Source organism: Myxocyprinus asiaticus, chromosome 11 (genome assembly GCF_019703515.2).
Source record: "Myxocyprinus asiaticus isolate MX2 ecotype Aquarium Trade chromosome 11, UBuf_Myxa_2, whole genome shotgun sequence".
Lineage (NCBI taxonomy): Eukaryota > Metazoa > Chordata > Actinopteri > Cypriniformes > Catostomidae > Myxocyprinus > Myxocyprinus asiaticus.
In genome coordinates, this window is record NC_059354.1 from 2,399,587 (window position 1) to 2,426,032 (window position 26,446).

Here is a 26,446-nt window from a genome sequence, read left to right on the forward strand (position 1 = left end):
CTGGTTTAGGCTCAGGTCTGGAACCTGAAGGTTGCTGGTTCAATCCCTGTGAGGAGTTATCTATGATTCCTCACTATTGTGCCAGTGAGCATGACACTTATTGTAACGCCAGGCTCTTCTGGGAAAGTTGTCCCTGTAATATGTGTGGAGTCGCTTTGGATGAAAGCGTCTGCTAAATTACTGCTTGCAAAGAGTATGGACAAATGGATACTGGACATTGATATTTCAAAAGCATGCATCTCTGGACGGACACTGTTATACTAAAGAGTGTCATAGAGAATCCGAAGACTTCTGCAAACAGGTGACAGGCATGAAAGAACGTGTATTATCTGCTACTTCTAAAATTGTACTGACAGAAAATTACAAGGTGAATCTCGTAAAACTGGTCAAGAACATGCTTGGGCCATATTTCACCCCAAAGTCAAAAGAAAGAAATGTAAAACAATTTTGCATTAAAAAAAATGAAGCCTACTTTAGACCTGTTAGGATTAATGCCAATAGCTGGGTTTCCATCCAGATATTTTTATGCAAATTTTGGGATACTGCATAAAAACTCTGGATGGAAACAAAAAGATGCAAATAAAATCTCCAAAATGCACATAATAAAAGTTATATGTTCGCTTGAGGTGCATACATTTCTTTTTTGACATGCGCATAAACTATGACGGAAATATTTCAAGAAAACTTTTCCTATAGAATTTATATTATGAAAGGGATAATGCATTGTTAGTCGGTTGTTATCACAAAATAAACCCCAACAGGGTGATCAGGACCCCGACGGAAAGTGGATTATTACATGGCAACCTAGCAAATAAATAATTAAATAAATTGACATGAAATATTGATTTGCGTTGAAACTATGTTATTATGTGAGAAGAAATCATGGAGTCTCCAGAAACAGCTAAATTCCACCTCTGGTTTGCGTAACTTGGTGTTTCTTTTGTGAAAACAATCGTCTGACTGCTCATTATCCAGCTTATAAGACTACTTGCCAAATAAATATATATGAAACATCGATTTGAGTTGAAATTATTTTATTAGCTTACTTGGTGATCGCACAGTGATATGGGAAGTAAGGAAAGTTCACAATCCCCAGATGTTCAGACTAATATAACTTTATCTGCAGATGTCCAGTTGTTATTCTGAAATCTCAACAAGCCAAGTGAACATAATTAGCTCAGAGAATCGCACAGCATCTCATGTTGCTCTGGTTGTTCTGGATAGTCTGTCATCAAAATTATTGTCTAACTATTATCTCGCAGAATTGTGACACGCTCTAACTCCCAGATACAAGACAACTGCCACTGAACATTAGCAAACAGGAAATCCATCAGAGCATTTTGTCTGCACACTCTAAACAGCTAGTCATTTATTGCATTGAACAAAAGTGCTGCGTCAGTTTCTGTGCCTTTTGATTTTGGTGTGAAATATGATCCAGTCAATTTGCATACACTTTTTTGAGATTGATCCAAAAGGGAATAAAAACAGAATCACTTGCTCAACCAATCAAAATGGTGTCTTTTCTAGAAGTCTCTGTGAGTGGTGGTGGCATAGTAGACTAAAGCACTGAACTGGTAAGCAAAAGGTTGTTGGTTCAATCCCCACAGCCACCACCATTGTGTCCTTGAGCAAGGCACTTAACTCCAGGTTGCTCCAGGGGGATTGACAACTGGGGATTCTTGATGCTGTAATGAGGACTGTGATATGGACAACTACAGCTGTACTTGCTTGTTTTGATTACACCCCTATGTATTTATGAGCAGTATCTTTGAAAGATGTTTACAGATCCATGAAGTGTCATCCTACTTGAAAATATAAGGTCTGTTCCAAAACCAAATGAGCTGCCTCTGGAGACTGCAGTTGGGGACATCATAGGTGCTCCTGACACAAAGCCTGTTCCAAAAGGTATCTTAATTATGCTGCCTAATATCTCATTCCAAATGGTAACTGGTTAGAATAAAGTAAAAGAACAGAAAATAACGTTCTTTTTAAAATGACAGTACTCTGCGCTAAGGGGTGGATGAAATACCAGTTTCAGTCTTGCTAGATCTCGCAAGAGAAACAAGCAACCTGGTCTGGAAAAATAAGCCACTTGCCTCACAAAATCAGCAATTAAATTTGTTCCTGTGTGGTGGATTTATCAGCACAGAAATCATAATAAGCATACAGTTAATTAACAGTTAAAGGGTTAGTTCACCTAAAAATGAAGTCTCTCATTTACTCACCCTCATGTCATCCCAGATGTATATTACTTTTTTCATCAGCAGAATACAAAGATTTTTAGAAGAATATCTCAGCTCTGTAGGTCCATACAATGCAAGTGAATGGTGACCAGAACTCAGAATGTCCAAAAGGCAGTATAAAAGTAATCCATAAAACCCCAATGGTTACATCCATGTCTTCAGAAGTGATATGATAGGTGTTGGTGAGAAACAGATCAATATTTATGTCCTTTTTTACTCTAAATCTCCACTTTAACTTTCACATGTGAAAGTGAAACTAAACAGGCACCGCATGTGACTTTCAGATGTGAAAGTGGAGATTTAGAGTAAAAAAAAAGGTCTTAAAGGAATAGATCACCCAAAAATGAAATTCTCTCATCATTTACTCACCCTCCTGGCATCCCAGATGTGTATGACTTTCTTCTGCAGAACAGAAATGAAGATTTTTTACAAAAATATTTCAGCTCTGTAGTTCAACACAATGCAAGTGAGTGGGTGCCAAAATGTTGAAGGCAGCATAAATGTAATCCATATGACTCCAGTGATTAAATCAAAGTCTTCAGAAATGACATGATAGGTGTGGGTGAGAAACAGATACATTTTTAAGTAATTTCTTATAATAAATTCTCCTGCCTGCCCGGTAGGTGGCGGTATGCACGAAGAATGTAAATCACCAAAAACACAAGAATGTGAAAGTGAAAATGGAGAATGAGTGAGCAGGGAAGAGAATTTAAAGTTAAATATTGATCTGTTTCTCACCCACATCTATCATATCACTTCTGAATATATGGATTAAAACACTGGAGTCATCTGGAGTACTTTTATGTTGCTCTTATGTGGATTTTTGAGCTTCAAAATTTTGGCACCCATTCACTTAAACTGTATGGCCCAACAGAACTGAAATATTCTTCTAAAAACCTTCATTTGTGTTCCACAGAAAAAGGAAAGTCATACACATCTGGGATGGCATGAGGATGAGTAAATTATGAGAGAATTTTCATTTTTGGGTGAACTATCTCTAAGTATAATTTGAATTACAGATCTGCTTCTCAGTCAAAACCAGCAGCATCAAATCTGTATTAATGCATCATATCTGACAATAATTCAGTGAAGTACTTTTTACCTCTAATAATGTATCTGTATTAGTCGTGTATATGTAGTAATTATACACAGTTGTTAGAAAAGTCTTCATTTAAAGAATTCAACATCCACAATGGGCAATTATGCAAAGAAATGTGTGATGCAGCAGTTTCTTCAGGATCAAAGCACGTTTCATTTTTTCAGGCAACATGAAGTGGTGTAGTTCCAAAAATATACTGTGATAAACCCTTTGGCCTTTAGTTTCATAAAAAAAAATTATAACCAGTTATAGCCAGTTACCAGCATTTAAAAATAACGTTTTAATTCTGGAACAATTGAAAATCACTGTTCCCGTTTTCGGTTATGTTCTGTAAAAAATTACATTCATTCATTCGTTCATTTTTTTCTGTTTATGACAGGACAAGTTAATGTTCTGCCAGTAGACCTTTAGACTAATATAATCTCTCTCCCCATCCCCTTTTAAAGTTAGCTTTATTAAGCAGCATATTACCAGCATTTCCTATTAAACAAACAGAAAAAGCACACACATTTTGTGAAATCATAGATGGGATCCTCCCTGGAATGGATAGAACGGAAGGACAACAAACACTATAAAATTACTAGTATAGATTTAATACAGAATTGTCAGCTGTTTGTAAAGAAAACTAATCTTCGCATTGTTTGACAGTCAGCCCAGATATGACCAACAACAACAAAGAATAAGTCATGATGAAACAAGAAGCAGCCAAAATGTTTATTTGGATTGTAAAGATTTCACAGGTAATCACACTTGTTTAGAGTTCATGAAGTGTGTTGTGTGTAGAGTGTGTTTGTGGAGTGATCTGCAGTTGTGCTGGTGATGGGCAGCAGCTGTGAGGATCCTCCTGAAACACCAGCACTGCTGAAGTAGAACGGCACATGAGTGATGCGGCCGTCAGACCAGCACTGCCATCAGAGAAAGAGAAAGAGTAGACAGCAGGAACAGGGGTTAACAACTGGTGATATCTTTTATTTTTTTCTTTCATCGTCCATAATAATAAACCATCAACACTTTACATCAGTCATTTCAGGTTTCCAGATGATTTTGTCAGTAATAGTGTTTCTGTTGTGTGGACTGAGTGCATATACTGTATACACATGGGTGTTTCTTCAACTCCGGGAAATGTCATGTCCCAAGTGTTGTTTTTATCAAAACAGACTCTGGAACTTCTTACCAGGCTTTCATGAATTATTTTGGTACTTTACAAATGCCTTTTATGTTTAGATTTGCCCATTTTAGGCTTGTCCCAGATCCAGACTTTCAATATTAAACTATGAAAATCCATTATAAAAATACAAATCATTACTTGTTAATAACTACAATTATCTAAACTAAGAGTTAAAATAAACATAAACCACTACAATATTTATTGTGTGAAAATTATGTTTTCCCCCAAAAGTTAGTGTACAAAGGTGTGATTGAAGAGCATGCTTGAGATGAAATGAGACAAGTGATGTTTGAAGAAAACGAAGAAAAATCAAGGCAAATATCATTTATATTTCTTATTTAAGTTAAAAATGTTTTAATTATCGATTTGTTTCTTACACCAACCTATCGATTTGCTTCAGGAGACATTAACTGATCGACTGGAGTCGTGTGGATTACTTTTATGCTGCCTAAATATGCCTTTTGGACCATCAAGCAGCCAGCAGCCTGATGGCACCTGTTTACTTGCATTGTATGTACAAACTGAGCTGAAATCTTCACTTCGGTTCTGCTGAAGGAGGAAAGACATACACATCTGGGATGGCTTAAAAGTAAGTAAATCATGAGAGGATTTTCATTTTTGGGTGAACTAACCTTTCAGGGTGTGGTGAATATGGTATAAGAAGAATAATTTATTCTGCTGCGCGTCGTGGCCGCATTACCTCCCCGGAGTATGCATTATTTTGCAATCATTCAACGGTACATCGTCAATTATTCCTTGCATAATTAGGTATTTCAATCTATTAAAATTTAGAATCAAATTAATTACATGATGCAGATTAATTATTTGCATATATAAATATTTGCTGAGAAAGGCCCTGAAATAGCAATAATTCAAAATATAATTATTAAAAGTTATGTTTAAATAATTATAAATAAAATATATATTATAGATATAACAATTCAGATAATTAAAATGCATTACATTATTGTAGCAAACGAGTAAAGCATTTACAAGACAATACAAAAAGTGTCTTTATAGGTCAATATATTATTTATTTCCATATTATTGAACATAAGCCTATCATTGGCCTACAGTCAACAGTAATCCATTTGCATTTGAATTAGTGAACCTGTCCGAAACAGATTTATAATAAAGGGATTTTTTTTTTTTTTTTAGGACTGGTCAGTGTACATTGTACAGTGTACATTAACCCTAATGCAGCAGACGGACACTTCTGGAGCGTCTCACTTTGGTTGTGGCGCATCATAAACACAGCATTTTTAGGTCATTGTGTGAAGTTAAACACAGTTTGAAACTTAGTAAAACACATCTCGAGATACCTGCATTCATAATTACGCTCCGCCCAGCTGTTTGAACCGGTATTTCAGAGCTCCATGGTTTGAACATTAGTACACATCTGGTGCTGTTGCTAGTGTCATGCAAGACTAGTGTGGTTTGTTGTTAGTTCATTCAGAGCCCTCCTATCAAGGGGAGCCAACAAGCTTAGCATAAAATAGCATAACGCTGCAGTCTCATAGACATTCTATGGCGGTACACTGGTGAGGAGACAAGAGGCCATTCTTTTTGAGTGGATGTCTATGGAGGAGATGCTTCAGTACACTGAATAAATAGCTTTTGTGAGGAAACAGCATATCACTTAAAGGAATAGTTCACCCAAAAATAAAAATTCTCTCATTATTTACTCACCCTCATGATACCCCAGGTGTATATGACTTTTGTTCTTCAGCAGAACACATTTGAAGAAAAATAGAAAAAGCTTCGCCAGCTTGCTAGTTCGAATCCCAGGGTGTGCTGAGTGACTCCAGCCAGGTCGCCTAAGCAACCAAATTGGACCGGTTGCTAGGGAGGGTAGAGTCACATGGGGTAACCTCCTCGTGGTCGCTATAATGTGGTTCTTTCTTGGTGGGGTGCATGGTGAGTTGAGCGTGGATGCCGCGGTAGATGGCGTGAAGCCTCCACACACGCTATGTCTCCGTGGCAACGCGCTCAACAGGTCACGTGATAAGATGCGTGGGTTGGCGGTCTCAGACGCGGAGGCAGCTGGGATTCGTCCTCCGCCACCCGGATTGAGACAAATCACTACGTGACCACGAGGACTTAAAAAAGCGCATAGGGAACTGGGCATTCCAAATTGGGTGAAAAAAAAAAAAAAAAGTGAGGAGGAAGAACACTGTACAGTAGTTTGGTTGATTTTGGTTTAGGTCTGTATTTATCTGTTTCTTTACTCACAATGGGGCATTTGTGTGCTTATCCTGGATGTCTCGGCCAAGTGGAGAATGCGAGATTACATCTGTATCCATGCCAACGCGAATACATCACACGAGAGACCGCTTGGACTCCACCCTCTCGTGAAATGTTGGATTATAGTTCAAAAGTACTTAAATATTGATCTTTTTCGCACCACAAGTGATCGTGTCACTTCAAAAAACATGAATTTAACAGCTGGTGTCATATGGATGACATTTATGCTGACTGTGATTTTTGGACCTTCAAATGAGAAATCTCCATTCACTTGCATTTTAAGGACCTACTGAGCTAAGAAATGTTTCTACTTTTCTTCAAATGTGTTCTGGTGAAGAAAGAAAGTCATATACACCTGAGATATCATAAAATGCTCTTGTGAGAGGAACTACTTTCTTCTGCCATGGATTCAGTGTCTTGCTTTGAGCCAGTCCAAGCCATCGTTGCTAGTTCAAAAATGTCACTTGTGTGTCCATGTGTGAGAGCGAAAGAGAGGGAGAGGGGGAACCTAAGGGTGCTTTCCACAGATATTAAAAGTTATTTTGGTTAATATAGAAACTGTTGTATTGATCAAGTTGCGGGGGTGCATTTACATCAAGGCTCTATTGGTCTCGACTCTGTGTGTGTGCGCGAATGTGTCAGTGTGGGTGAAAGCGCAAGGGTGGATTTTAACAGAAACTGAAATAAATTTAGGATATTATAGACATATGTTTTAATTGGTTATTTTGTTGTGGTAGCCTGTAGGGATCTTTGAAATAACTGAAACAATTAAATGGAACCGTTGTGTGGCCAAGACCTGGAACTACTTCATAGCCGTGTGTTTACTGGAAAATAATTGTACAACTTAGAATGCCTGTCAACCAATCAGAATCAAGCATTCAACAGACCCGTGGTATAAAATGTAATATAAGACTGCTCAGTGTGCCATACACACCTGCTAGAGAGCACGGCATAAAAGTGCAGCTCTTATCAACTTGAATAGGTAAGACTGAAATCTCCAAAACAGTTGGTCAAGATTACGATCAAAGAACATATTTCAAATCAGCAGTAAAATCTGACACAACGGGATCATAAATTGTGCTTCTTTAGAACACTGTCTAAATGCTGATTGGCTCTTGTACCCGTAAGGCAGGACTTCCTTTTCTCCACCCGCCATATTGGGCGTTCCAATTTCCCCCATTCATTTTAATACAAGTGGTCCATCTTGGGCTTAACAGTCTTTGACCATACTGAGTGTTTTGGATGGTTTTCCCTGATCATGCAAGTGCTGCATTTTCAACTGTTATGTCTGTAACACAGTTTTTCCCCATTTATGTGAAAACGACAATGAATAAATATAAACGTTACTTGTTCTTAGGAGTGCCAACCCGTCTACATTCTGTGGCTATCATTGTTTCTGGATTGTGCTTTTCAATTCAAAGAATTTTTACAAAGTGTGCGGTCTCCCAAAAACCAGTGTCCATTTTTGTCATATCCATAAAGCATAGGGGTGCAAGGATCACTGTGATAACCGTCCCCTCCGCGTTAGTGCAGTGCCACTGCCGGTGATGCAAACGTATATGGATCAGCTTATGTTAGACCTTGCGAAAACCTGAAATGAAGTCCTGAAATATTAGCATATAATGAGTATAGAGAAGCATTAGATCCTTTGTTACTGTGTTGTGGATTCTTAATGCTAAAGAGATTCAATTTTCCATCTTTTAGGCACTTTAGGATTTTGCGCTATACATTGCGCTTTGTTAAGCCAACGGCCTGTTCACAACGCAAATTACGTATTTTGCATGCAATTTATCAAGTTGAGCTATGCATTTGCTTTATTGTCTGTGCAAAATCAGATGTACTGTAAGTTGTAATATTCTATTTATGTTGTTGATATAGCTGATTAATCTCATATATAGGATGAGTTTGAGTAAGGTGATTAAATCGCCAGTAAAGCGCTTCAGTTTACTGGTCAACTCTTTTACATCACACAGCTTAAACTGGCAATACCCAAAATAAAATTACTGGTAAAATGGTCAAGGTTTTATTCAGCAAGGATTTTCTTTTTCTAAAACATTGTTAGTGCCATGGTAATATCTTACCGTGTTACTTATTTCTTATCATATTGTTGCCAATAGTAAAATTGTTACATAGAATGATGCACATTTTTTCATCTCGTCTTCCTTAATGAAATAAAAGAAAACATCTTGTAAATTTTTGTCAGTACTGTCATTGACTAGATGAACATTGCATTCTGAACATGTAACCAGTGTGGCTGGGAACATTATAACACCAGCGAGGTTCTTTTTAAAACCGAAGAATTGAGCTTCAAATGCTTTTTTTCCTGTCTAAAAAATAAAAACATCTGGCAATTGAAATGAAATAAAACATGTAACAGTAGAAAGCATGAACCATTAGGTAAGTTTCCTTACTGAATACATTGATATGTAAATTGTCTGCCATTGTAGATTCTGTGTAAACTGCTTTAACTGGAAAATGCACATAATGTGCAAATGGGTTTTATCATGCTGAGCTGGAATAAAAACAATGTGCTTGAAAATGAAAAGCCACAAAACAGCACATTTTGGTTATACGAGCTATGTGATGAAAACTCTATAAAAGGCATTTTCTTCTTTATTTAGCATTTTCTTCACTCTTCATTCTTTTCACTTAAAAGCACATACTATATGACCAGTATTTTTATTTTGTCAACGATAATGAAGACGAGACGAAAAGACACGTGACGATAAACATATTTTTTTGTTTTAATTAAAACATACCGTTAATATAATTATGACAGTTTTGAAATGTTGTTTAAATCCTAAAAAGTGTTTGAAAAATGTTTAAATAATTGTAAGTAGTTCATACATTTTTCGAAATATTTGAATATTCGGTGATAAGAATATTCAGTGAAAGTTTGGTCTATTACAGTTACATAAATATTTTTGTCATTTTGCACATTATTGTCAAATAAAATGTAATTTTAAAAAAATTATTATTTTAGTCAGAATAAAATTGACTCAATTTAATGAATATGCACTCACCATTTAATAAATAAAAAAAATAAAAAATAATAAAAAAAAAAACTTTCCTTGTCTGTCTCTTCTGTTCTAGCTTCTGTAGTACTCCAGCTACTCTTGGAGCTTGGCACTGTGAAACTGCAGATACTGATGACTACTGTATGACAAATCGCTTGCTATGCTCCTCATTTGTAAGTCGCTTTGTATAAGAGCATGCTCTGCTAAATGACTAAATGTAAATGTAAATATATGTATGTATATTTGTTTACATGTATATGTAAATAAGTAATATATGATGAAAAAATTACTAAATTTAAAGGACTTTTTTTTTTTTTTTTTTAAGACAAACATTTTAACTAAAACAAAATTTTATTTGCATCGGACACATAAAGGCACAACCTACCCCTCCAGGTAGGTAGGAACATTTTGGAAAAGGTTCATAAATTGGCCAAATCAAGTTTTGCTTTAAATCTGTTGCCATTAACAGGTTTCTGTCTCTGTCTGTCTGTGTGTGTGTGTGCGTGCGTGCGTGACTGACCACAGTGAGCAGAGCTCCGTGTTGGAAGTGTGAGTGGAACTGCATGAATCGAGGTTCTGCTCCAGCCTCTCCCATCACAAAACCACTGAAAGAGAGTGACAAATGAAGACAGTGTGAAACAGGGCTGGGTAACGCCAACTACATACAAATACAATACGCATTACAACACATGGGACCAGCTTACACCTGCTAATCCGTCTCAGGTGATACAATCGCAAGTATGATTTTAAGAGGAGTGTCTCTATCATGACTACATATACCACTCGCTACATCTGTGACACTGCATGTTGATAAAGCACAATAAAGAAAAAAAGCACATGAAAAAAGTATCCTTATTAACTGAACTGATCTATCGCAAGCCCTTTTGACATTTAATCATGCTTAATTATTTAATTATATGAATTATAGACACCTGTCATTAGATTTTCATTAGTAAAAATGCTAATTCTTGATATCAGTAAAATGGAATCACTTACTACTCGTGAAAATACTCCTTTCTGATGTCAGTTTTTACTTTTGCACTAGTAAAAACGTAAAAAAAATTTTTTTAAATGACGTCATTACTCGTAGTATATATCCTTGATGTCAAAGATGAAATTTCAACTTGTAAAAAAATAATTCTTGATATCTGTAATTGCATTTTCACTAGTAGAATTTCACAATGATCTGTCAGTCACTCCTGATTGGAGTATATCTGTAAACACAATTACAGATATCTATCATTTATCATTTGAAATCCTTTTCATGAAAAGTCAAGAGATGACCCTGTTACTAGTGAAAATGTCCATTCCTGATGTCAACAACTCAATTACAACAAATAGTAATTGTGGTTTCACTAGTGGCAATGTTAATTTCAGATATCTATCATGTGATTCTAACTGGTAAGAAGGAATTTTAAGATACTGTATCTTTAATTACTCTTCAAATTTACTGTTATCTGAAATCCATTTTCAGATATTTGGCATCTGAAATACCAAATCTAACATGTTAAAATAGATGCTGGTTACCACCCCTAGAGATCGCTAGTTCACTAGTTCGAATCCCAGGGCGTGCTGAGTAACTCCAGCCAGGTCTCCTAAGCAACCAAGTTGGCCCGGTTGCTAGGGAGGGTAGAATAACATGGGGTAACCTCCTCGTGGTCGCTATAATGTGGTTCATTCTCGGTGGGGCGCGTGGTGAGTTGAGCGCGGATGCCACGATGGTGTCTCCGTGGCAACGCGCTCATCAAGCCACGTGATAAGATGCACGGGTTGACGGTCTCAGACACGGAGGCAACTGAGATTCATCCTCCGCCACCTGGATTGAGGCGAATCACTACGTGACCACGAGGACTTAAAAGCGCACTGGGAATTGGGCATTCCAAATTGGGTGAAAAAAAAATAAAAAAAAATACATTTACAAATATCGAAAATTACAACTGTAACTGAACAGGAGTGACTGTCAGATCATTGTGAAATTCTACTACTGAAAATGCAGTTACAGATATCAAGAATTATGTTTTTACTAGTTCAACTTTTGAAAATCAAGAGTAGTTATTTCTGCAAGAAAAGTCATTTTTGATATCATCATAATTCATTGCTGATATCAAGAATTAGTAATTTAGGAAATATTGAATTGTAGATATCTATAATTCATTTCCTCGTCATGAGTAAAAACATTTTTTTTTAAACTTACATTATCAGTGGCAATGCACACAGTATGGCATACCAAAGATTTTCTCTGATATCTGTATATTTTGATTGGATGATTCATTTCTTTTAAAGCCATATGTAATCAGTAAAATTTAAACCAGTGGTTCTCAATTCTAATCATGGAAACCAACAGACTGTACATCTGGGATATTTCCAGTATTTATATTATATACAATATATATATATATACATACACACACACAAACACACACACACACAAGATAATATTAATATTTTCAATATTTATTATAATATTTAACACACCTGATTCAACTCATTTGCTCATTTTTCTCTTCACGACCAATGAATTTCCATGAATTTTACGGTCATTTGTGATTTATAGAAATCAATATTTAATTATTATTTTGATTTAGACTAACTCACTAATGAATCTTTCAACCAAATAACTGCAAAAAACTGACTCAAATGAAGGATTTGCTCACAAATTGCTTTCTTCAATGCTAATAACTTACAAGCAAGTTCTACTCTACATGCTCTTACGAAGAGCAATAATTAGGGCATGAAATATTTAAGATCACAGGCTAACTAAAAAAGTTTATATTCACTATATTTCCAAGATTTTTCCATTATATTAACATTCTGTTAGTTACCATGACTTTTCCAGGCCTGCAAAACACAATTTCAAAATTCCCTGATATTTCCAGGTTGTCCATGACCGTGGGAACCCTGTAGTAGAGGCTCCGTGACCTGAACTGGTTGTAAGGAGACATCCAAAATGTGCAGTGCTGTCGGTCCCCATGACTGGAATTTAGAAAGACTGCTTTAAACCCTTGATCTTATTGCAGTCGCTGACTGACAGTGGGAGTAGGCAAACTATGCTGTTATTTGGGACACATGGAGATAGTTACACTATTGCAAAAAGGTCACATGCGTTTCTGACAGAGCTCCTTGTTTCGAACCACCTCAGAATGTATGATGACCACTTGTGATGGGATCACCCAAGACAAATGTTCATACCAGGTGTAAACAGGGTCACTGCATCACGCATAATATCATAACTGATAACAGCCGTTATTCATCAGGTGTGTAGACGCACACCTCTCACCGCACTGTGAAATGCAAATCATGTTGACTAGAATAAACTGCAATGAGCCCAATCCCTGAAAGTGTCACACCGGCTGTTTTAAGAGCATTTATTTGAGAGCAACAAATTTTTATTTCATACGCACCATGGCAGCAGCTCAAAGACTTGACTTGAGCGAGTTTTAAACACGGCAATAACAGATGGATGATTGACAGCCTGTGAATCACCTGAACAGAAGAAATGAAGAGCAGAAGATGAGAGAAACACAAAGAGACATTTAGAAGTATTCACAAATATACCTCCAGCTAAAAAAGGATGAACGAACAGGTGTGACATTTCGTAAAAAATCTGGCCAAAAAAAAAAAAAAAAAAAAAAGAGGAGTTTGAGTTCATTGCAGTGGTTCGAAACAGTTTGCCAGCATGAACTTTCAGGAACACTTTGTACTGAATGTTACACCTTCTTACATTAGTCCATTAGTCCAAAACTTTGATGTGATTGGTGGGTGTGACCCACTGCTTCATGCACCTTACTTTGAAGCCAACAACCTATTCCAGTTTATTTCTTCACTCGGTCAAGATCAGTCAACATAAACACACTGGAGTGCAGACTTGCTAAGCTGGTGCAAACTTACATACATCTGTACGATTGTTCGCATAATGACATTATCCAATTTGTCATGTAATTTTGTTTTAGATGCGTTTCCATGCACACCAATACACTGATAATGATAAAAAAATCAGCTTATTAAAAAGTTTAGACAATGCAAGAAAAGCATGTTTACATGAGATTTGAAATCATCGATTATTCTCTGCTTTTTTATGTCAAAACGTAAACGGAAATGCACACAACATACATTGGATGAGCCGGAAGGAATGCCAGTAAAGGTCTTTATATCCAACGCAAAATCTGAGTAATGGGCAAAATCTGTGTGCTGATGCAGTATGAGCTTACCCCGATAAATGACGTTTAAGGCATGTCTACACACATGGTGTAAGAACGTGCATGTAAAAGCGCTTAATGTCTTTCTTTATAAAAGAAGTTCTTTCGTGCATTCTTTTCACAAAAACCATCAATAACAAATACAATAACAGAGGGTAACAGGTGCATATTATGGTCGCTTATAGCATATTAGCATTAGCACCATGAATGCAGAATATAAACATGACAAATTACACATTATCTACTGCATATATATTACTTTAAATCAACAATGAGTGGTTCGTTTACTGATCTCGTGGATTTTACTCCGTAGAATGAGGAATGTAGTCATTGATAACACATCTGAATGTGATATTAGTTAATGTTTAACATGTAGTCTGCTGACAGGACAGTGTGTGTCTCGTATTTAAATATTCCTCTAAACGCCAGCCCCAGTGGCACGGGTGGTGTCCGAACAATCGCAAAGAGTATACTGTTGCTCAACTGTTTTCACCTTCTTTTTAGCTCTGCACGAAAACAAAAAACGACTTCACCACAAGTGTATTGGAGACTTAAGTGTACTTCCTGTGATAATGCCACCTTCAACAGATTTCTACTGTGAAAAGGTGTTACATCAGGCAGAACACAAAACCTACTACATTACAAACCGGCAACTGGATCAGAGGTTGCATTAACCAAAACTTTTTTGTCATTTACCAAATTTTTTATAACCAAAATTAATTTATCTGGTCTATTGCATTTCTGTACTTCAGGAACATTCCCACAGTAAAGCGCCGTCCCCATGTCTCGCATCAAGTTGTCAACACTCCTGCTTAATATCACCGACGAACGCTGCTTTGCCCTCCACATGAGAAGTGTTGCAGAAGCATAATGGAAAAAAAACAAAATCCTGGCAATAGCTTCGATACATTATTTGCAGAATGTACAAATAGGACTCATTTACGTTAAGGTCTCAGGATGTTCTTGGTGAGTTTTAATTAGTTCAGTACCTGTAGTCTCTGAATGCCCCATAACAATAATATAAATATTAATTAAAAAAAAGATATGAACATAGCTTCATAAATTTTAAACAGTTTTTAAATATTTCTTGTTGCTTCATATTCTTAAAAAACATAATTATTTACAGTAGGTAAAAACGTGTGGAAAAACACAAACAAAAACTGTAAAATTGGACCTGTCATGGCAAAGACAAACTTTGGTTATATTCAAACTTCCCAGTCATCATTAGCTGACACTCAAAAGGTCAGTGGCAACAATAAGGAACTATGCTTCTGATCACAGGTAAAGAGCTAAAGTTCCAACCACACAACTTTGCGATGCTGTTTGAGAATGTTCGCTGGAACTACGGTTTCGAGAAACACCAAATCGTTGAACTATGTTTGTAACTGTGGAACTTACGCCCATAGTTGGCTAACGATGCTTTTGGGAAAGAGCATGTGAAACACTTCTCAAAACGCTTCAAGCACCATCAGCAGACTCATGACAAACTCCCGCGAAAATATAAATGAACAAATATAAACTTTGATAGTGAACACAAAGCGCTCCAGTTTCACTTTAATTTAACAACTGTGCAATGGCAAATGTTACCGGTCATAACGGGTTCATATGTGCAGTGTTAATGACACGCAGTGACACAGAGACGACGACTAGGGCTTCACGATATGGAGGAAAAATGCAATATGCGATAAGTTGTTGGATAATGCGATATTCGATATGGGATATGATATTCCTATGATGACGTCATCGGAGTGCACAGAGCATTATAACCCCCACCGCCCAAATAAAAAAAATGACCATCTATCACAGTGATCACAAAAACACTCGTCTTTTGTTCCAAACTGTATTTAGACCATGTGTAATAGACACAAATTTACCATTAGCTATGTAGCAGACATTAAAATTAATATTTAAATATTTGTATTTTATTTTTAAAAAGCATATGAATATAAAGTTAATTTCACCATATTATGAAATATCCTAAAATAGTCTGTGTTATGAAATATTAAATATTTACACTGTAATTCATGTTCATATTTATTTCATAATTAGGTGATACAATGTGGAACTTTTAGTCTCATTATCTGCACAAATGTTGTTTAGATGCTTTTTAATGCTGTGTGTGACAGATTGAGATTCAAATGGAGCGGGGCACAGTGCTCGCTCGCTCTCTCTCTTATGGCACAAAAAAGGAACATGAATGAACATCAGATGGTATATTAAAAGATACGATACAACTTACTGAAATCAAATGTGTCTTCTCTCTGCTCATATGCACACTGCACGCACACACCAACTGACAATCGCACGCCTGGACTGTTGTCGCCATAAACATTACTTTTGAACGTAAGAAAAATCATGTCATCACAAGCCCTGTATCTTGATATGCACATTTGCGATATTTCGATAAATTCGATATATATCGTGCAGCCCTAGAGACGCACCCTTACTCTATTTCTGTGGAGTGATAAAATGATGAAACGAAATCAAATATTTTTCTTCATGAGAAATAAGGGCTCGTATCAAAGAGCATTAAAATGTAAAAGTGAAGAAATTAGAACAGAAATATTTTACTATTGCATAATATATATTAAAAATGTATATTGATTGAAATATTTTAAGTTAAATATGTAAAAAGCACACATGCACCTTAAGAAATATGGCAATTTATATGACAATGAATCGTCATAGCCCTAAAACAAATTTCATATTCGTGACAGCCGAGGACATTGCATATATTCAGCAATGCTGATGCAAGTCATGTGAAAGCCACTTAATAGGGAACAGAATTGAAGAAAAGGGGAGAAAATAATGATTTAAAGCAACACCCAAAAATAGACCAGGAGAGAAACATGAGCAAGGATTTGGGTACAGAAATAAGAGAATCCAAATGTAGTCCAGTGGAATAACACTTGGGATATTGCACGTTCAGTCGTGTGACCAGATCACCAACAGCCAAGACTGAAAGAGCTCTTACCACAGAATGTCTTCTGATATCAATGGCATTTTAAAATGACCAAGCCTAATAATATTTTACTGATTGGAAGAACTATATGGTACATTTTCATAAAGACAAAGTAGAATCAAACATGGAACATGGAAAATCAAACGTGATTTATGGACCTATCAATTTTCCAGTAAAATCTCCATATAACTCGATACAATTTACAACCCAGTCTATCAATGTGGTGATTATTTGTAATGGTTAGTGTCTGTGCAGATACAGTGAAGTCAGAAATGTTTTGTTTTGACCTTTCAGCAGCACGGCCAGTCTTTCTCCTCTTGGATCCCATGACAGCGAGCGCACCTCTCCACCAACACTGACAAACAGAAGAGCACCATCAACATACAGGCTTGAAACACTACAAATCCTCATTTATTCATAACCAGCGGCTTAGACTCACCAACTCTACAGAGTAAAATTGTAAATTAAACACTGCTCTGAGACAATGAACACACAGTACACATAACATAATTGTTCTGTCCTGATTTCCACATTGTTTATGACTAAGAAAAAGCCTGTATGAATGCATTTAACCTTGACAGAGCAAACATGTAAAATCATGGAATGAACATGCTGTAAACACATAAGCAAGAGTCATCTGCAAACAAATACAGCCAGAGCTTTTCTCAGAAATAACTTCACTTTTCTGAGCCATTTTTGCAATGACTTTTAAGCAACTGGTGTCAAGGTGATTTTTACACAGGTGTCCTAGTAGGGTCATTCCGTGAACCAGAGATCCCTGGCCCAGTTTTTTTTTACTGGTGAAAGGCAAACATTGATGATGATGAATGCCAAAATATGATTTGAGAAATTTTTTATATCTTCACATAAAACATACAGTTGAAGTCAGATGTTTACATACATTTAAGTTGAAGTCATTAAAACTAATTTTTTAACCACTCCACAGATTTAGTATTAGCAAACTATAGTTTTGGCAAGTAATTTAGGACATCTATTTTGTGAATGAGTAATTTTTTCCAACAATTATTTACAGACAGACTGTTTCACATTTAATTGACTATTTCACAATTCCAGTGGGTCAGAAGTTCACATTAAGTTAACTGTGCCTTTAAGCAGCTTGGAAAATTCCAGAAAATGATGTCAAGCCTTTAGGCAATTAGCCAATTAGCTTCTGATAGGAGGTGTACAGAATTGGAAGTGTACTTGTGGATGTATTTTAAGGCCTACCTTCAAACTCAGTGCCTCTTTGCTTAACATCATGGAAAAATCAAAAGAAATCAGCTAAGACCTCAGAAAAAAAACTGTGGACTTCCACAAGTCTGGTTCATTCTTGGGAGCAATTTCCAAACACCTGAAGGTACCACGTTTATCTGTACAAACAATAGTACACAAGTATAAACACCATGGGACCACACATCCATCATACCGCTCAGGAATGAGACGCATTCTGTCTCCTATGAACGTAGTTTGGTGCGAAAAGTGCAAATCAATCCCAGAACAACAGCAAAGAACCTTGTGAAGATGCTGGAGGAAACAGGTAGACAAGTATCTATATCCACAGTAAAACAAGTCCTATATCGACATAAACTGAAAGGCTGCTCAGCAAGGAAGTCCCTGCTTCAAAACCACCACAAAAAAAGCCAGACTACAGTTTGCAAGTGCACATGGGGACAAAGATCTTACTTTCTGGAGAAATGTCCTCTGGTCTGATGAAACTAAAATTGAACTATTTGGCCATAATGACCATTGTTATGTTTGGAGGAAAAAGGGTGAGGCTTGCAAGCCAAAGAACACCATCACAACCGTGAAGTATGGGGGTAGCAGCATCATGTTGTGGGGGTGCTTTGCTGCAGGAGGGACTGGTGCACTTCACAAAATAGATGGCATCATGAGGAAGGAAAATTATGTGGATATACTGAAGCAACATCTCAAGACATCAGCCAGAAAGTTAAAGCTCACTCGCAAATTGGTCTTCCAAATGGACAATGACCCCAACCATACCTCCAAAATTGTGGCAAAATGGCTTAAGGACAACAAATTCAAGGTATTGGAGTGGCCATCACAAAGCTCTCACCTCAACCTGATAGAAACTTTATGGGCAGAACTGAAAAAGTGTGCGCGAGCATGGAGGCAGTTACACTCATTTACTCCAGTTCTGTCTGGAGAAATGGGCCAAAATTCTAGCAACTCATTGTGAGAAGCTTGTGGAAGGCTACCCAAAACGTTTGACCCAAGTTAAATAATTTAAAGACAATGCTACCAAATACTAACAAAGTGTATGTAAACTTCTTAGCCACTGGGAATGTGATGAAAGAAATAAAAGCTGAAATAAATCATTCTCTCTATTATTATTCTGACATTTCACATTCTTAAAATAGTGATCCTAACTGTCCTAAGACAGAGAATGTCTACAATTAAATGTCAGGAATTGTGAAAAACTGAGTTTAAATGTATTTGGAGAAGGTGTATGTAAACTTCTGACTTCAACTGTATATATACCAGCCTGCATGTGCAATGTATGTCAACAAAGAATACATTTCTAACCGTGGTTGAGACAATCTCGAGTATTGGGCATTCAGCTAATACTGTACTACCATTTCTACTTTATGAGTGTTTAATGTGGAGTGTTCACTGCTGTACAAGAGTTATGAAAAGGAAACACAGCTTACATGATGTCTCCATCAGGTCCAGCGAAGGTGGTCTCAGAGAGATCGGCCACCACTGTTGCAGTTTTAGGGCCTCCTGAAGCACAACAAGAGTAAACTGTGATAATATGAAGTACAGTTATTTAAGCTTAAAGAGTCGCTGATGTTCTAACAGGCAATAACGTCAAATGTTTTTTTCCAGTATTTATCAAAAGACAATATTGAAATGTTTTGCAGCATTTCATTAAATACATGTTCATAGAAATTTAGAGGATGTTTTGTGTTAGTGTAAATTTTGACACTAAAATTTGCATTTTTACTGCAAATGTATTTCGGCCCCAAATATTGGTTATTGGTCACTTTGATTACTAATAATCGTTATCGGCCCTGAAAAAACCATATCGGTCGACCCCTAGCGTGTAGCACAGTTTTGTAATGTTTTCGGAGCATTGGCTGTTTGATATTTCTCATAACTTAGGTCCTAGTGGTAAACAACAGCGCATCAAAGAGAGTCAGCTAAAGTTGTAGTCACTTTTGGGACCGCTTCCAAAATTAGCCACAAAAATTATCAATAAAATGTCTGGAGCCCTGTTAGTCCTACAGTTGTGTCCCAAATGGCACACTATACACTATGCACTTATAGGGCTGGGTATTGATTCACATTTCCCGGATCGATTTTGATTCACAAGCTCTCGATTAGATACCGATATCAATTCATTTTGGGTTTATTTCAGTTATAATGTCCCTTTTGCTTACATTTAAAAATATATTTTCTCCCAGCTAATGCTGTTAATTATACAGGGGACCTTCTAACAAGGTGAAAAAAAAAAAATGTTATCCCCTTTTCTTCCAATTTGGAATGCCCAATTCCCACTACTTAGCAGGTCCTCGTGGTGGCTTAGTTACTCACCTCAATCCAGGTGGCTTCTGAGACAGTCAATTCGTGCATCTTATCACGTGGCTTGCTGTGCATGACTCATGTGGAGGCTCATGCTATTCTCCGCGAACCACGCATAACTTGCCACACACCCCACTGAGAGCGAGAACCACTAATCGTGACCATGAGGAGGTTACCCCATGTGACTCTACCCTCCCTAGCAACTGGGCCAATTTGGTTGCTTAGGAGTTACTCAGCACAGCCTGGGTTCGAACTTGCGACTCCAGGGGTGGTAGTCAGTGTCAATACTCATCTAACAAGGTACATTAAGAAAATATACATTTAATAATTATATTTTTTGTAAAAAGAAAAAATATTTTAAATACAAATCCATGTATTTAATCAATCAACATATTTCTTATATTATTTTTTGTTACATGTTATTTGTTTAATTGCATAAATTGTACTATTTTTAATTTGTACTAAATATTTAAATTGATTTGTTGAACACATGCTAAAATTGCACTGTCTCTAACAAAACCAGCATTCCTGTAAAGTCGCATAGCGTGAAATTTGGAAATTTCCTCTTATTGTAGTGGAGGGTTGTGCATAGAGTAAAAGATAGATCTTGGGATGCAAGAACCGATATCGTTCAAATGAAGATCGCGATGGATTGGAAAATCAATATTCTTACCCTCCCTATGCCCTTAACAATGTGCACTATGCTTTTCTTCTGAAGTCCACCACAAGTTCCTTTGTCTTGCTGACGTTGAGGGAGAGGTTGTGCTCCTGACACCAGCATGTCAGAGTGTGCACCTCCTCTCTGTAGGCTGTTTCATCATTGTCAGTGATCAGACCTACCACCATCGTATCATCAGCAAACTTGGAGCTGTGTGTTGCCACACAGTCATGTGTGTACAGGGAATACAGGAGTGGGCTGAGAACACAGCCCTGCGGGGCTCCAGTGTTGAGGGTCAGTGATGAGGAGATGTTGCTGCCCATTCTAACCACCTGGCGTCTGCTTGACAGGAAGTCCAGGATCCAGCTGCACAGCGAGCTGTTTAAGCCCAGAGCCCGGAGTTTCTCATCTAGCTTGGAGGGCACTATGGTGTTAAATGCTGAGCTGTAGTCTACAAACAGCATTCTCACATAAGTGTTCTTTTTTTCCAGGTGGGAGAGAGCAGTGTGTAGTGTAGATGCAATGGCATCATCAGTGGAGCGGTTGTTGCGGTAAGCAAACTGCAATTGGTTTAGTGAGGGAGGCAGCACAGAGCAGATGTAATCAGATGTGAGCGCATGAACTCTCCATCATTACACACTACGTTTAAACGGTTGAAGAAGAAGAGCATCATCCGGCTACTCATAGTACACTTCTTTTTGTTGCATTTTCAGTGTTAACATACTACTCGCACTACTTTAGTTACAAAATGACTTACAGAATTGTGCAGAAGTGTGCAGTTTGGGACGCACCATACAAGTTTCACCCCCACCCCCCCCATTTTCAGAAATTAATTTTAGGCCCTCTCTGTTAAAACTCAAGCATTGTTCGAGCTTTAAATTTGTTTAAATTGTCATTTTTGCAGCAGACTACTTACTGAATTACCTGGAATACACGGTTTACATCTTTAAGTTGTCATGGCAACAAAAATGTAAAATTGGATATACCTTTACACAGATGCAGTTAGTAAGTGATTTCATCACACTAAAATCATGTTATCACACATATTATGTCTTGTGTCTATACTTTTGAAACAGTGAGTATTTTAATGTTTACAGATTGGCTTCATTGAAAGTGCCTCACTGTAACATCGATTTTTGCTTTTTTTTTTTTTTTTTTTTTAGGAGGGACCAGTCTAAATTTATTTTTGTTGCAATCAACATTAGCCACAAATGCTGTCAATTAAGCAGAACCTGTATTGATTACAGAATAAAAAATAAAAAAACACAAAAGAAATTATGAATTTAGTAACATTTCAGTGTATTTGTTATTGTTTGTTAATACCTGTGAGGTCAGAGAATGTGAGGGCATAGATGAGTCTCTCTCCCTGAATACTGAACAATAGACAGCTTCCGTCGGGACTCCAGCAGCCCGACTAAGAGAGAGACTTAATTAGAATCATACATCTCAAATCAAGTTGTTCTAATACACTGCAATTAGAGGTTGTGCTAGAAAAAAAAAATCATTATCCGTCACTCTGACAGTCAGAGTTGTAAAATTTCCACCATTGTCTATTTTAATCTGTTATATTTGTTTTCATTTCCCCTTTAAAGAGATAGTTCACCCAAAAATGAAAATTCTGTCATCATTTACTCACCCTCATGCCATCCCAGATGTGTATGACTTTCTTTCTTCTGCAGAACACAAATTTTGATTTTTAGAAGAATATTTCAGCTCTGTAGGTCCATACAATGCCAGTGAATGGTGACCACAACCTTTGTAGCTCCAAAAAGCACATAAATTAAACAGAAATTTAATCTATAAGACTCCAGTGGTTAATCCATATCTTCAGAAGTGATATGATAGGTGTGGGTGAGAAACAGATCAATATTTAAGTCCTTTTTTTACTCTAAATCTCCACTTTCACATCTGAAAGTCACACGTGGTGCCGCTTTAGTTTCACTTTTACATCTGAAAGTGAAAGTGGAGATTTATAGTAAAAAAGAACTTAAATTGTTTCTCACCCACACATATACATCATCGATACATCATATCGCTTCTGAAGACATTGATTAAACCACTGGAGTCATATGGACTACTTTTATGCTGTCTTATGTGATTTTTGTAGCTACAAAAGTTCTGATCAACATTCACTTGCATTGTAGGACCAACAGAGCTGAAATATTATTCTAAAAATCTTCATTTGTGTTCAGTAGAAGAAAGTCATACACATCTGGGATGGCATGAGGGTGAGTAAATGATGAGAGAATTTTCATTTTGGGGACATTCCAACAGGGGACATTCAGGGACAGATTTTCACCAAATACAGGTTAGGTGATCATAATCTAGCCATAGAAAAAGGCAGGCACAGACAATCATGGCTTCTTTTTTTCTTTTTCTTGGCACTGCTCTTGTTGTGTGTATTGATGCTTTGGCATTACTATATGGAAAACAAATAACTGGGGGAGATATGCAAGTTTCTATACTGCAGTGATCCAGAGTCACTTATACAATGTGTGGAGAAGCATTTGCAACCTTTATGAATGGCTCAGACATTTCTTTGGGTAAATGCAGTATCGTTTCAAACAGATGTAAGAATATTCATTTCACTCCTGGTCTGATCGTTGCAGATGTCAAAATCCTCCATACAGGCGGCTGAGTTTATTCTGAATGCCTGTAAACATTATACAATATATTTCATTCTTGCATTCAGATTATTTTCTCACCTGACATCTGCCTGTCAGACACGGCCATCTCTCACAAGTCCACATCCGCGTCTCCCAAACCCTAACACACAAACACACACACACACATCTGATTAGACATCTGTGAGGAATTGTATTCGTATTAAAGCTTTCAACTGTAGGCAGAGTAGATGTGCACAATATAATGATGGCCATTTTTAGAAGAACCCCCCCCAGCTGTTTTTGTACACAAGAATGCGTGTGAACGCCCCCTTCAATGTGTGCCTGACGGTCAACATACAAATACTCACCATAGTTTTGAGTGAAACAAACGTTTGCTGTATTTTACTAGTTGAGACCTTTCCAATGATAAAAAACATGACAAACCGATCTGTTTGATGTTTTTACTGATTACTATCGTAATTATTTCAGAATAGTAATATAAAATACAGCTGCAAGGGGCAATGATTGGGGCCTAAGCAGTCTAAGTGTAGAGAACATGAATAAAACAGACGAAACTGACAGAATAGATCCTGGCATGTGATAAATACATTTGGCATGTGACCTCAGAATGTTCTATTGTCCATGTCTACAAATTTTTGTTGAGTTTGAATATTGTGCTCACAAGATACAGGACAACAGTCATTATGGGCCATATTTGTTTATTTGTCAGATTAATATTTTAGGGATATTTAAGCACTTAAACCAAAGAAGATGCATGTCAAATTCCTACATCCTTTATGGAAGGGTTGCATAGTTATGACAGTTTTTTTGTTTTGTTATAATGCCCTCTATGGGAAGAATTGACCCTTCACTAAGCTCCGCCCCCCTCGATTACGGTTGCTTGCTCTGACAAGCTCTGCAGAACTCCCCTTTGGAATGAATGAGAAAATGCCGTGAAAGACGCGATTGTGGATATTCTCATAAACGGAATGGATAATATTTTACGTGGGCTGGTATGAGTGACGTAATGCACACTTATCTGAAAAAATTTGTAAAAGAAATTGTTAAATTACACAGTATTTTGATTGAATAATAGTGCAGACTGTGAATCAGAATCAAGGCAAACAATTATTACAGTCACTTGAAAAGAGAAAAGTTTTAATTTAATAGTGATTACACATCTAATAACATTAGCGTAAGTGAACAGAGCTGTTTATAACGTCTCATAACACACTCATTTTGATCCTGTGAACTGTTTGTTTACTATCGCTTTTACTATGATTTAAATCAATACATAAATGAATTAGCGTTCAGTTATTCGCTTTAAATTTATCTTGGAGAAAATGTACAGTTGTGCTCAAAAGTTTACATACCCTTGGAGAATTGGTAATATACAGGTGCATCTCAATAAATTAGAATGTCATGGAAAAGTTCATTTATTTCAGTAATTAAACTCAAATTGTGAACTCGTGTATTAAATAAATTCAGTGCACACAGACTGAAGTAGTTTAAGTCTTTGGTTCTTTTAATTGTGATGATTTTGGCTCACATTTAACAAAAACCCACCAATTCACTATCTCAAAAAATTAGAATACATCATAAGACCAATAAAAAAAACATTTTTAGTGAATTGTTGGCCTTCTGGAAAGTATGTTCATTTACTGTATATGTACTCAATACTTGGTAGGGGCTCCTTTTGCTTTAATTACTGCCTCAATTCGGCGTGGCATGGAGGTGATCAGTTTGTGGCACTGCTGAGGTGGTATGGAAGCCCAGGTTTCTTTGACAGTGGCCTTCAGCTCATCTGCATTTTTTGGTCTCTTGTTTCTCATTTTCCTCTTGACAATTGTTCAGGTCTGGTGAGTTTGCTGGCCAGTCAAGCACACCAACACCATGGTCATTTAACCAACTTTTGGTGCTTTTGGCAGTGTGGGCAAGTGCCAAATCCTGCTGGAAAATGAAATCAGCATCTTTAAAAAGCTGGTCAGCAGAAGGAAGCATGAAGTGCTCCAAACTTTCTTGGTAAACGGGTGCAGTGACTTTGGTTTTCAAAAAACACAATGGACCAACACCAGCAGATGACATTGCACCCCAAATCATCACAGACTGTGGAAACTTAACACTGGACTTCGAGCAACTTGGGCTATGAGCTTCTCCACCCTTCCTCCAGACTCTAGGACCTTGGTTTCCAAATGAAATACGAAACTTGCTCTCATCTGAAAAGGGCAACAGTCCAGTTCTTCTTCTCCTTAGCCCAGGTAAGACGCCTCTGACGTTGTCTGTGGTTCAGGAGTGGCTTAACAAGAGGAATACGACAACTGTAGCCAAATTCCTTGACACGTCTGTGTGTGGTGGCTCTTGATGCCTTGACCCCAGCCTCAGTCCGTTCCTTGTGAAGTTCACCCAAATTCTTGAATCGATTTTGCTTGACAATAATAAGGCTGCGGTTCTCTTGGTTGGTTGCACATCTTTTTCTTCCACACTTTTTCCTTCCACTCAACTTTGTTAACATGCTTGGATACAGCACTCTGTGAACAGCCAGCTTCTTTGGCAATGAATGTTTGTGGCTTACCCTCCTTGTGAAGGGTGTCAATGATTGTCTTCTGGACAACTGTCAGATCAGCAGTCTTCCCCATGATTGTGTAGCCTAGTGAACCAAACTGAGAGACCATTTTGAAGGCTCAGGAAACCTTTGCAGGTGTTTTGAGTT

The 26,446-nt window shown here is 37.1% G+C and overlaps 1 protein-coding gene across 1 annotated transcript in view; it reads right to left on the reverse strand.

The window, feature by feature from the left end:
* Positions 1–4,032: 4,032 nt before the first annotated feature.
* aaas (achalasia, adrenocortical insufficiency, alacrimia) overlaps positions 4,033–26,446 on the reverse strand; it is a 40,941-nt gene continuing 18,527 nt past the window's right edge. The window contains exons 11-17 of the mRNA XM_051710492.1: positions 23,836–23,896; positions 22,454–22,544; positions 19,599–19,671; positions 17,217–17,284; positions 13,173–13,254; positions 10,292–10,376; positions 4,033–4,247 (exon numbers count right to left, since the gene is read on the reverse strand). Of these exons, the coding sequence (XP_051566452.1) occupies positions 4,104–4,247; positions 10,292–10,376; positions 13,173–13,254; positions 17,217–17,284; positions 19,599–19,671; positions 22,454–22,544; positions 23,836–23,896 (604 nt within the window). The 3' untranslated portion in view covers positions 4,033–4,103. The remainder of the gene's footprint in view (positions 4,248–10,291; positions 10,377–13,172; positions 13,255–17,216; positions 17,285–19,598; positions 19,672–22,453; positions 22,545–23,835; positions 23,897–26,446) is intronic.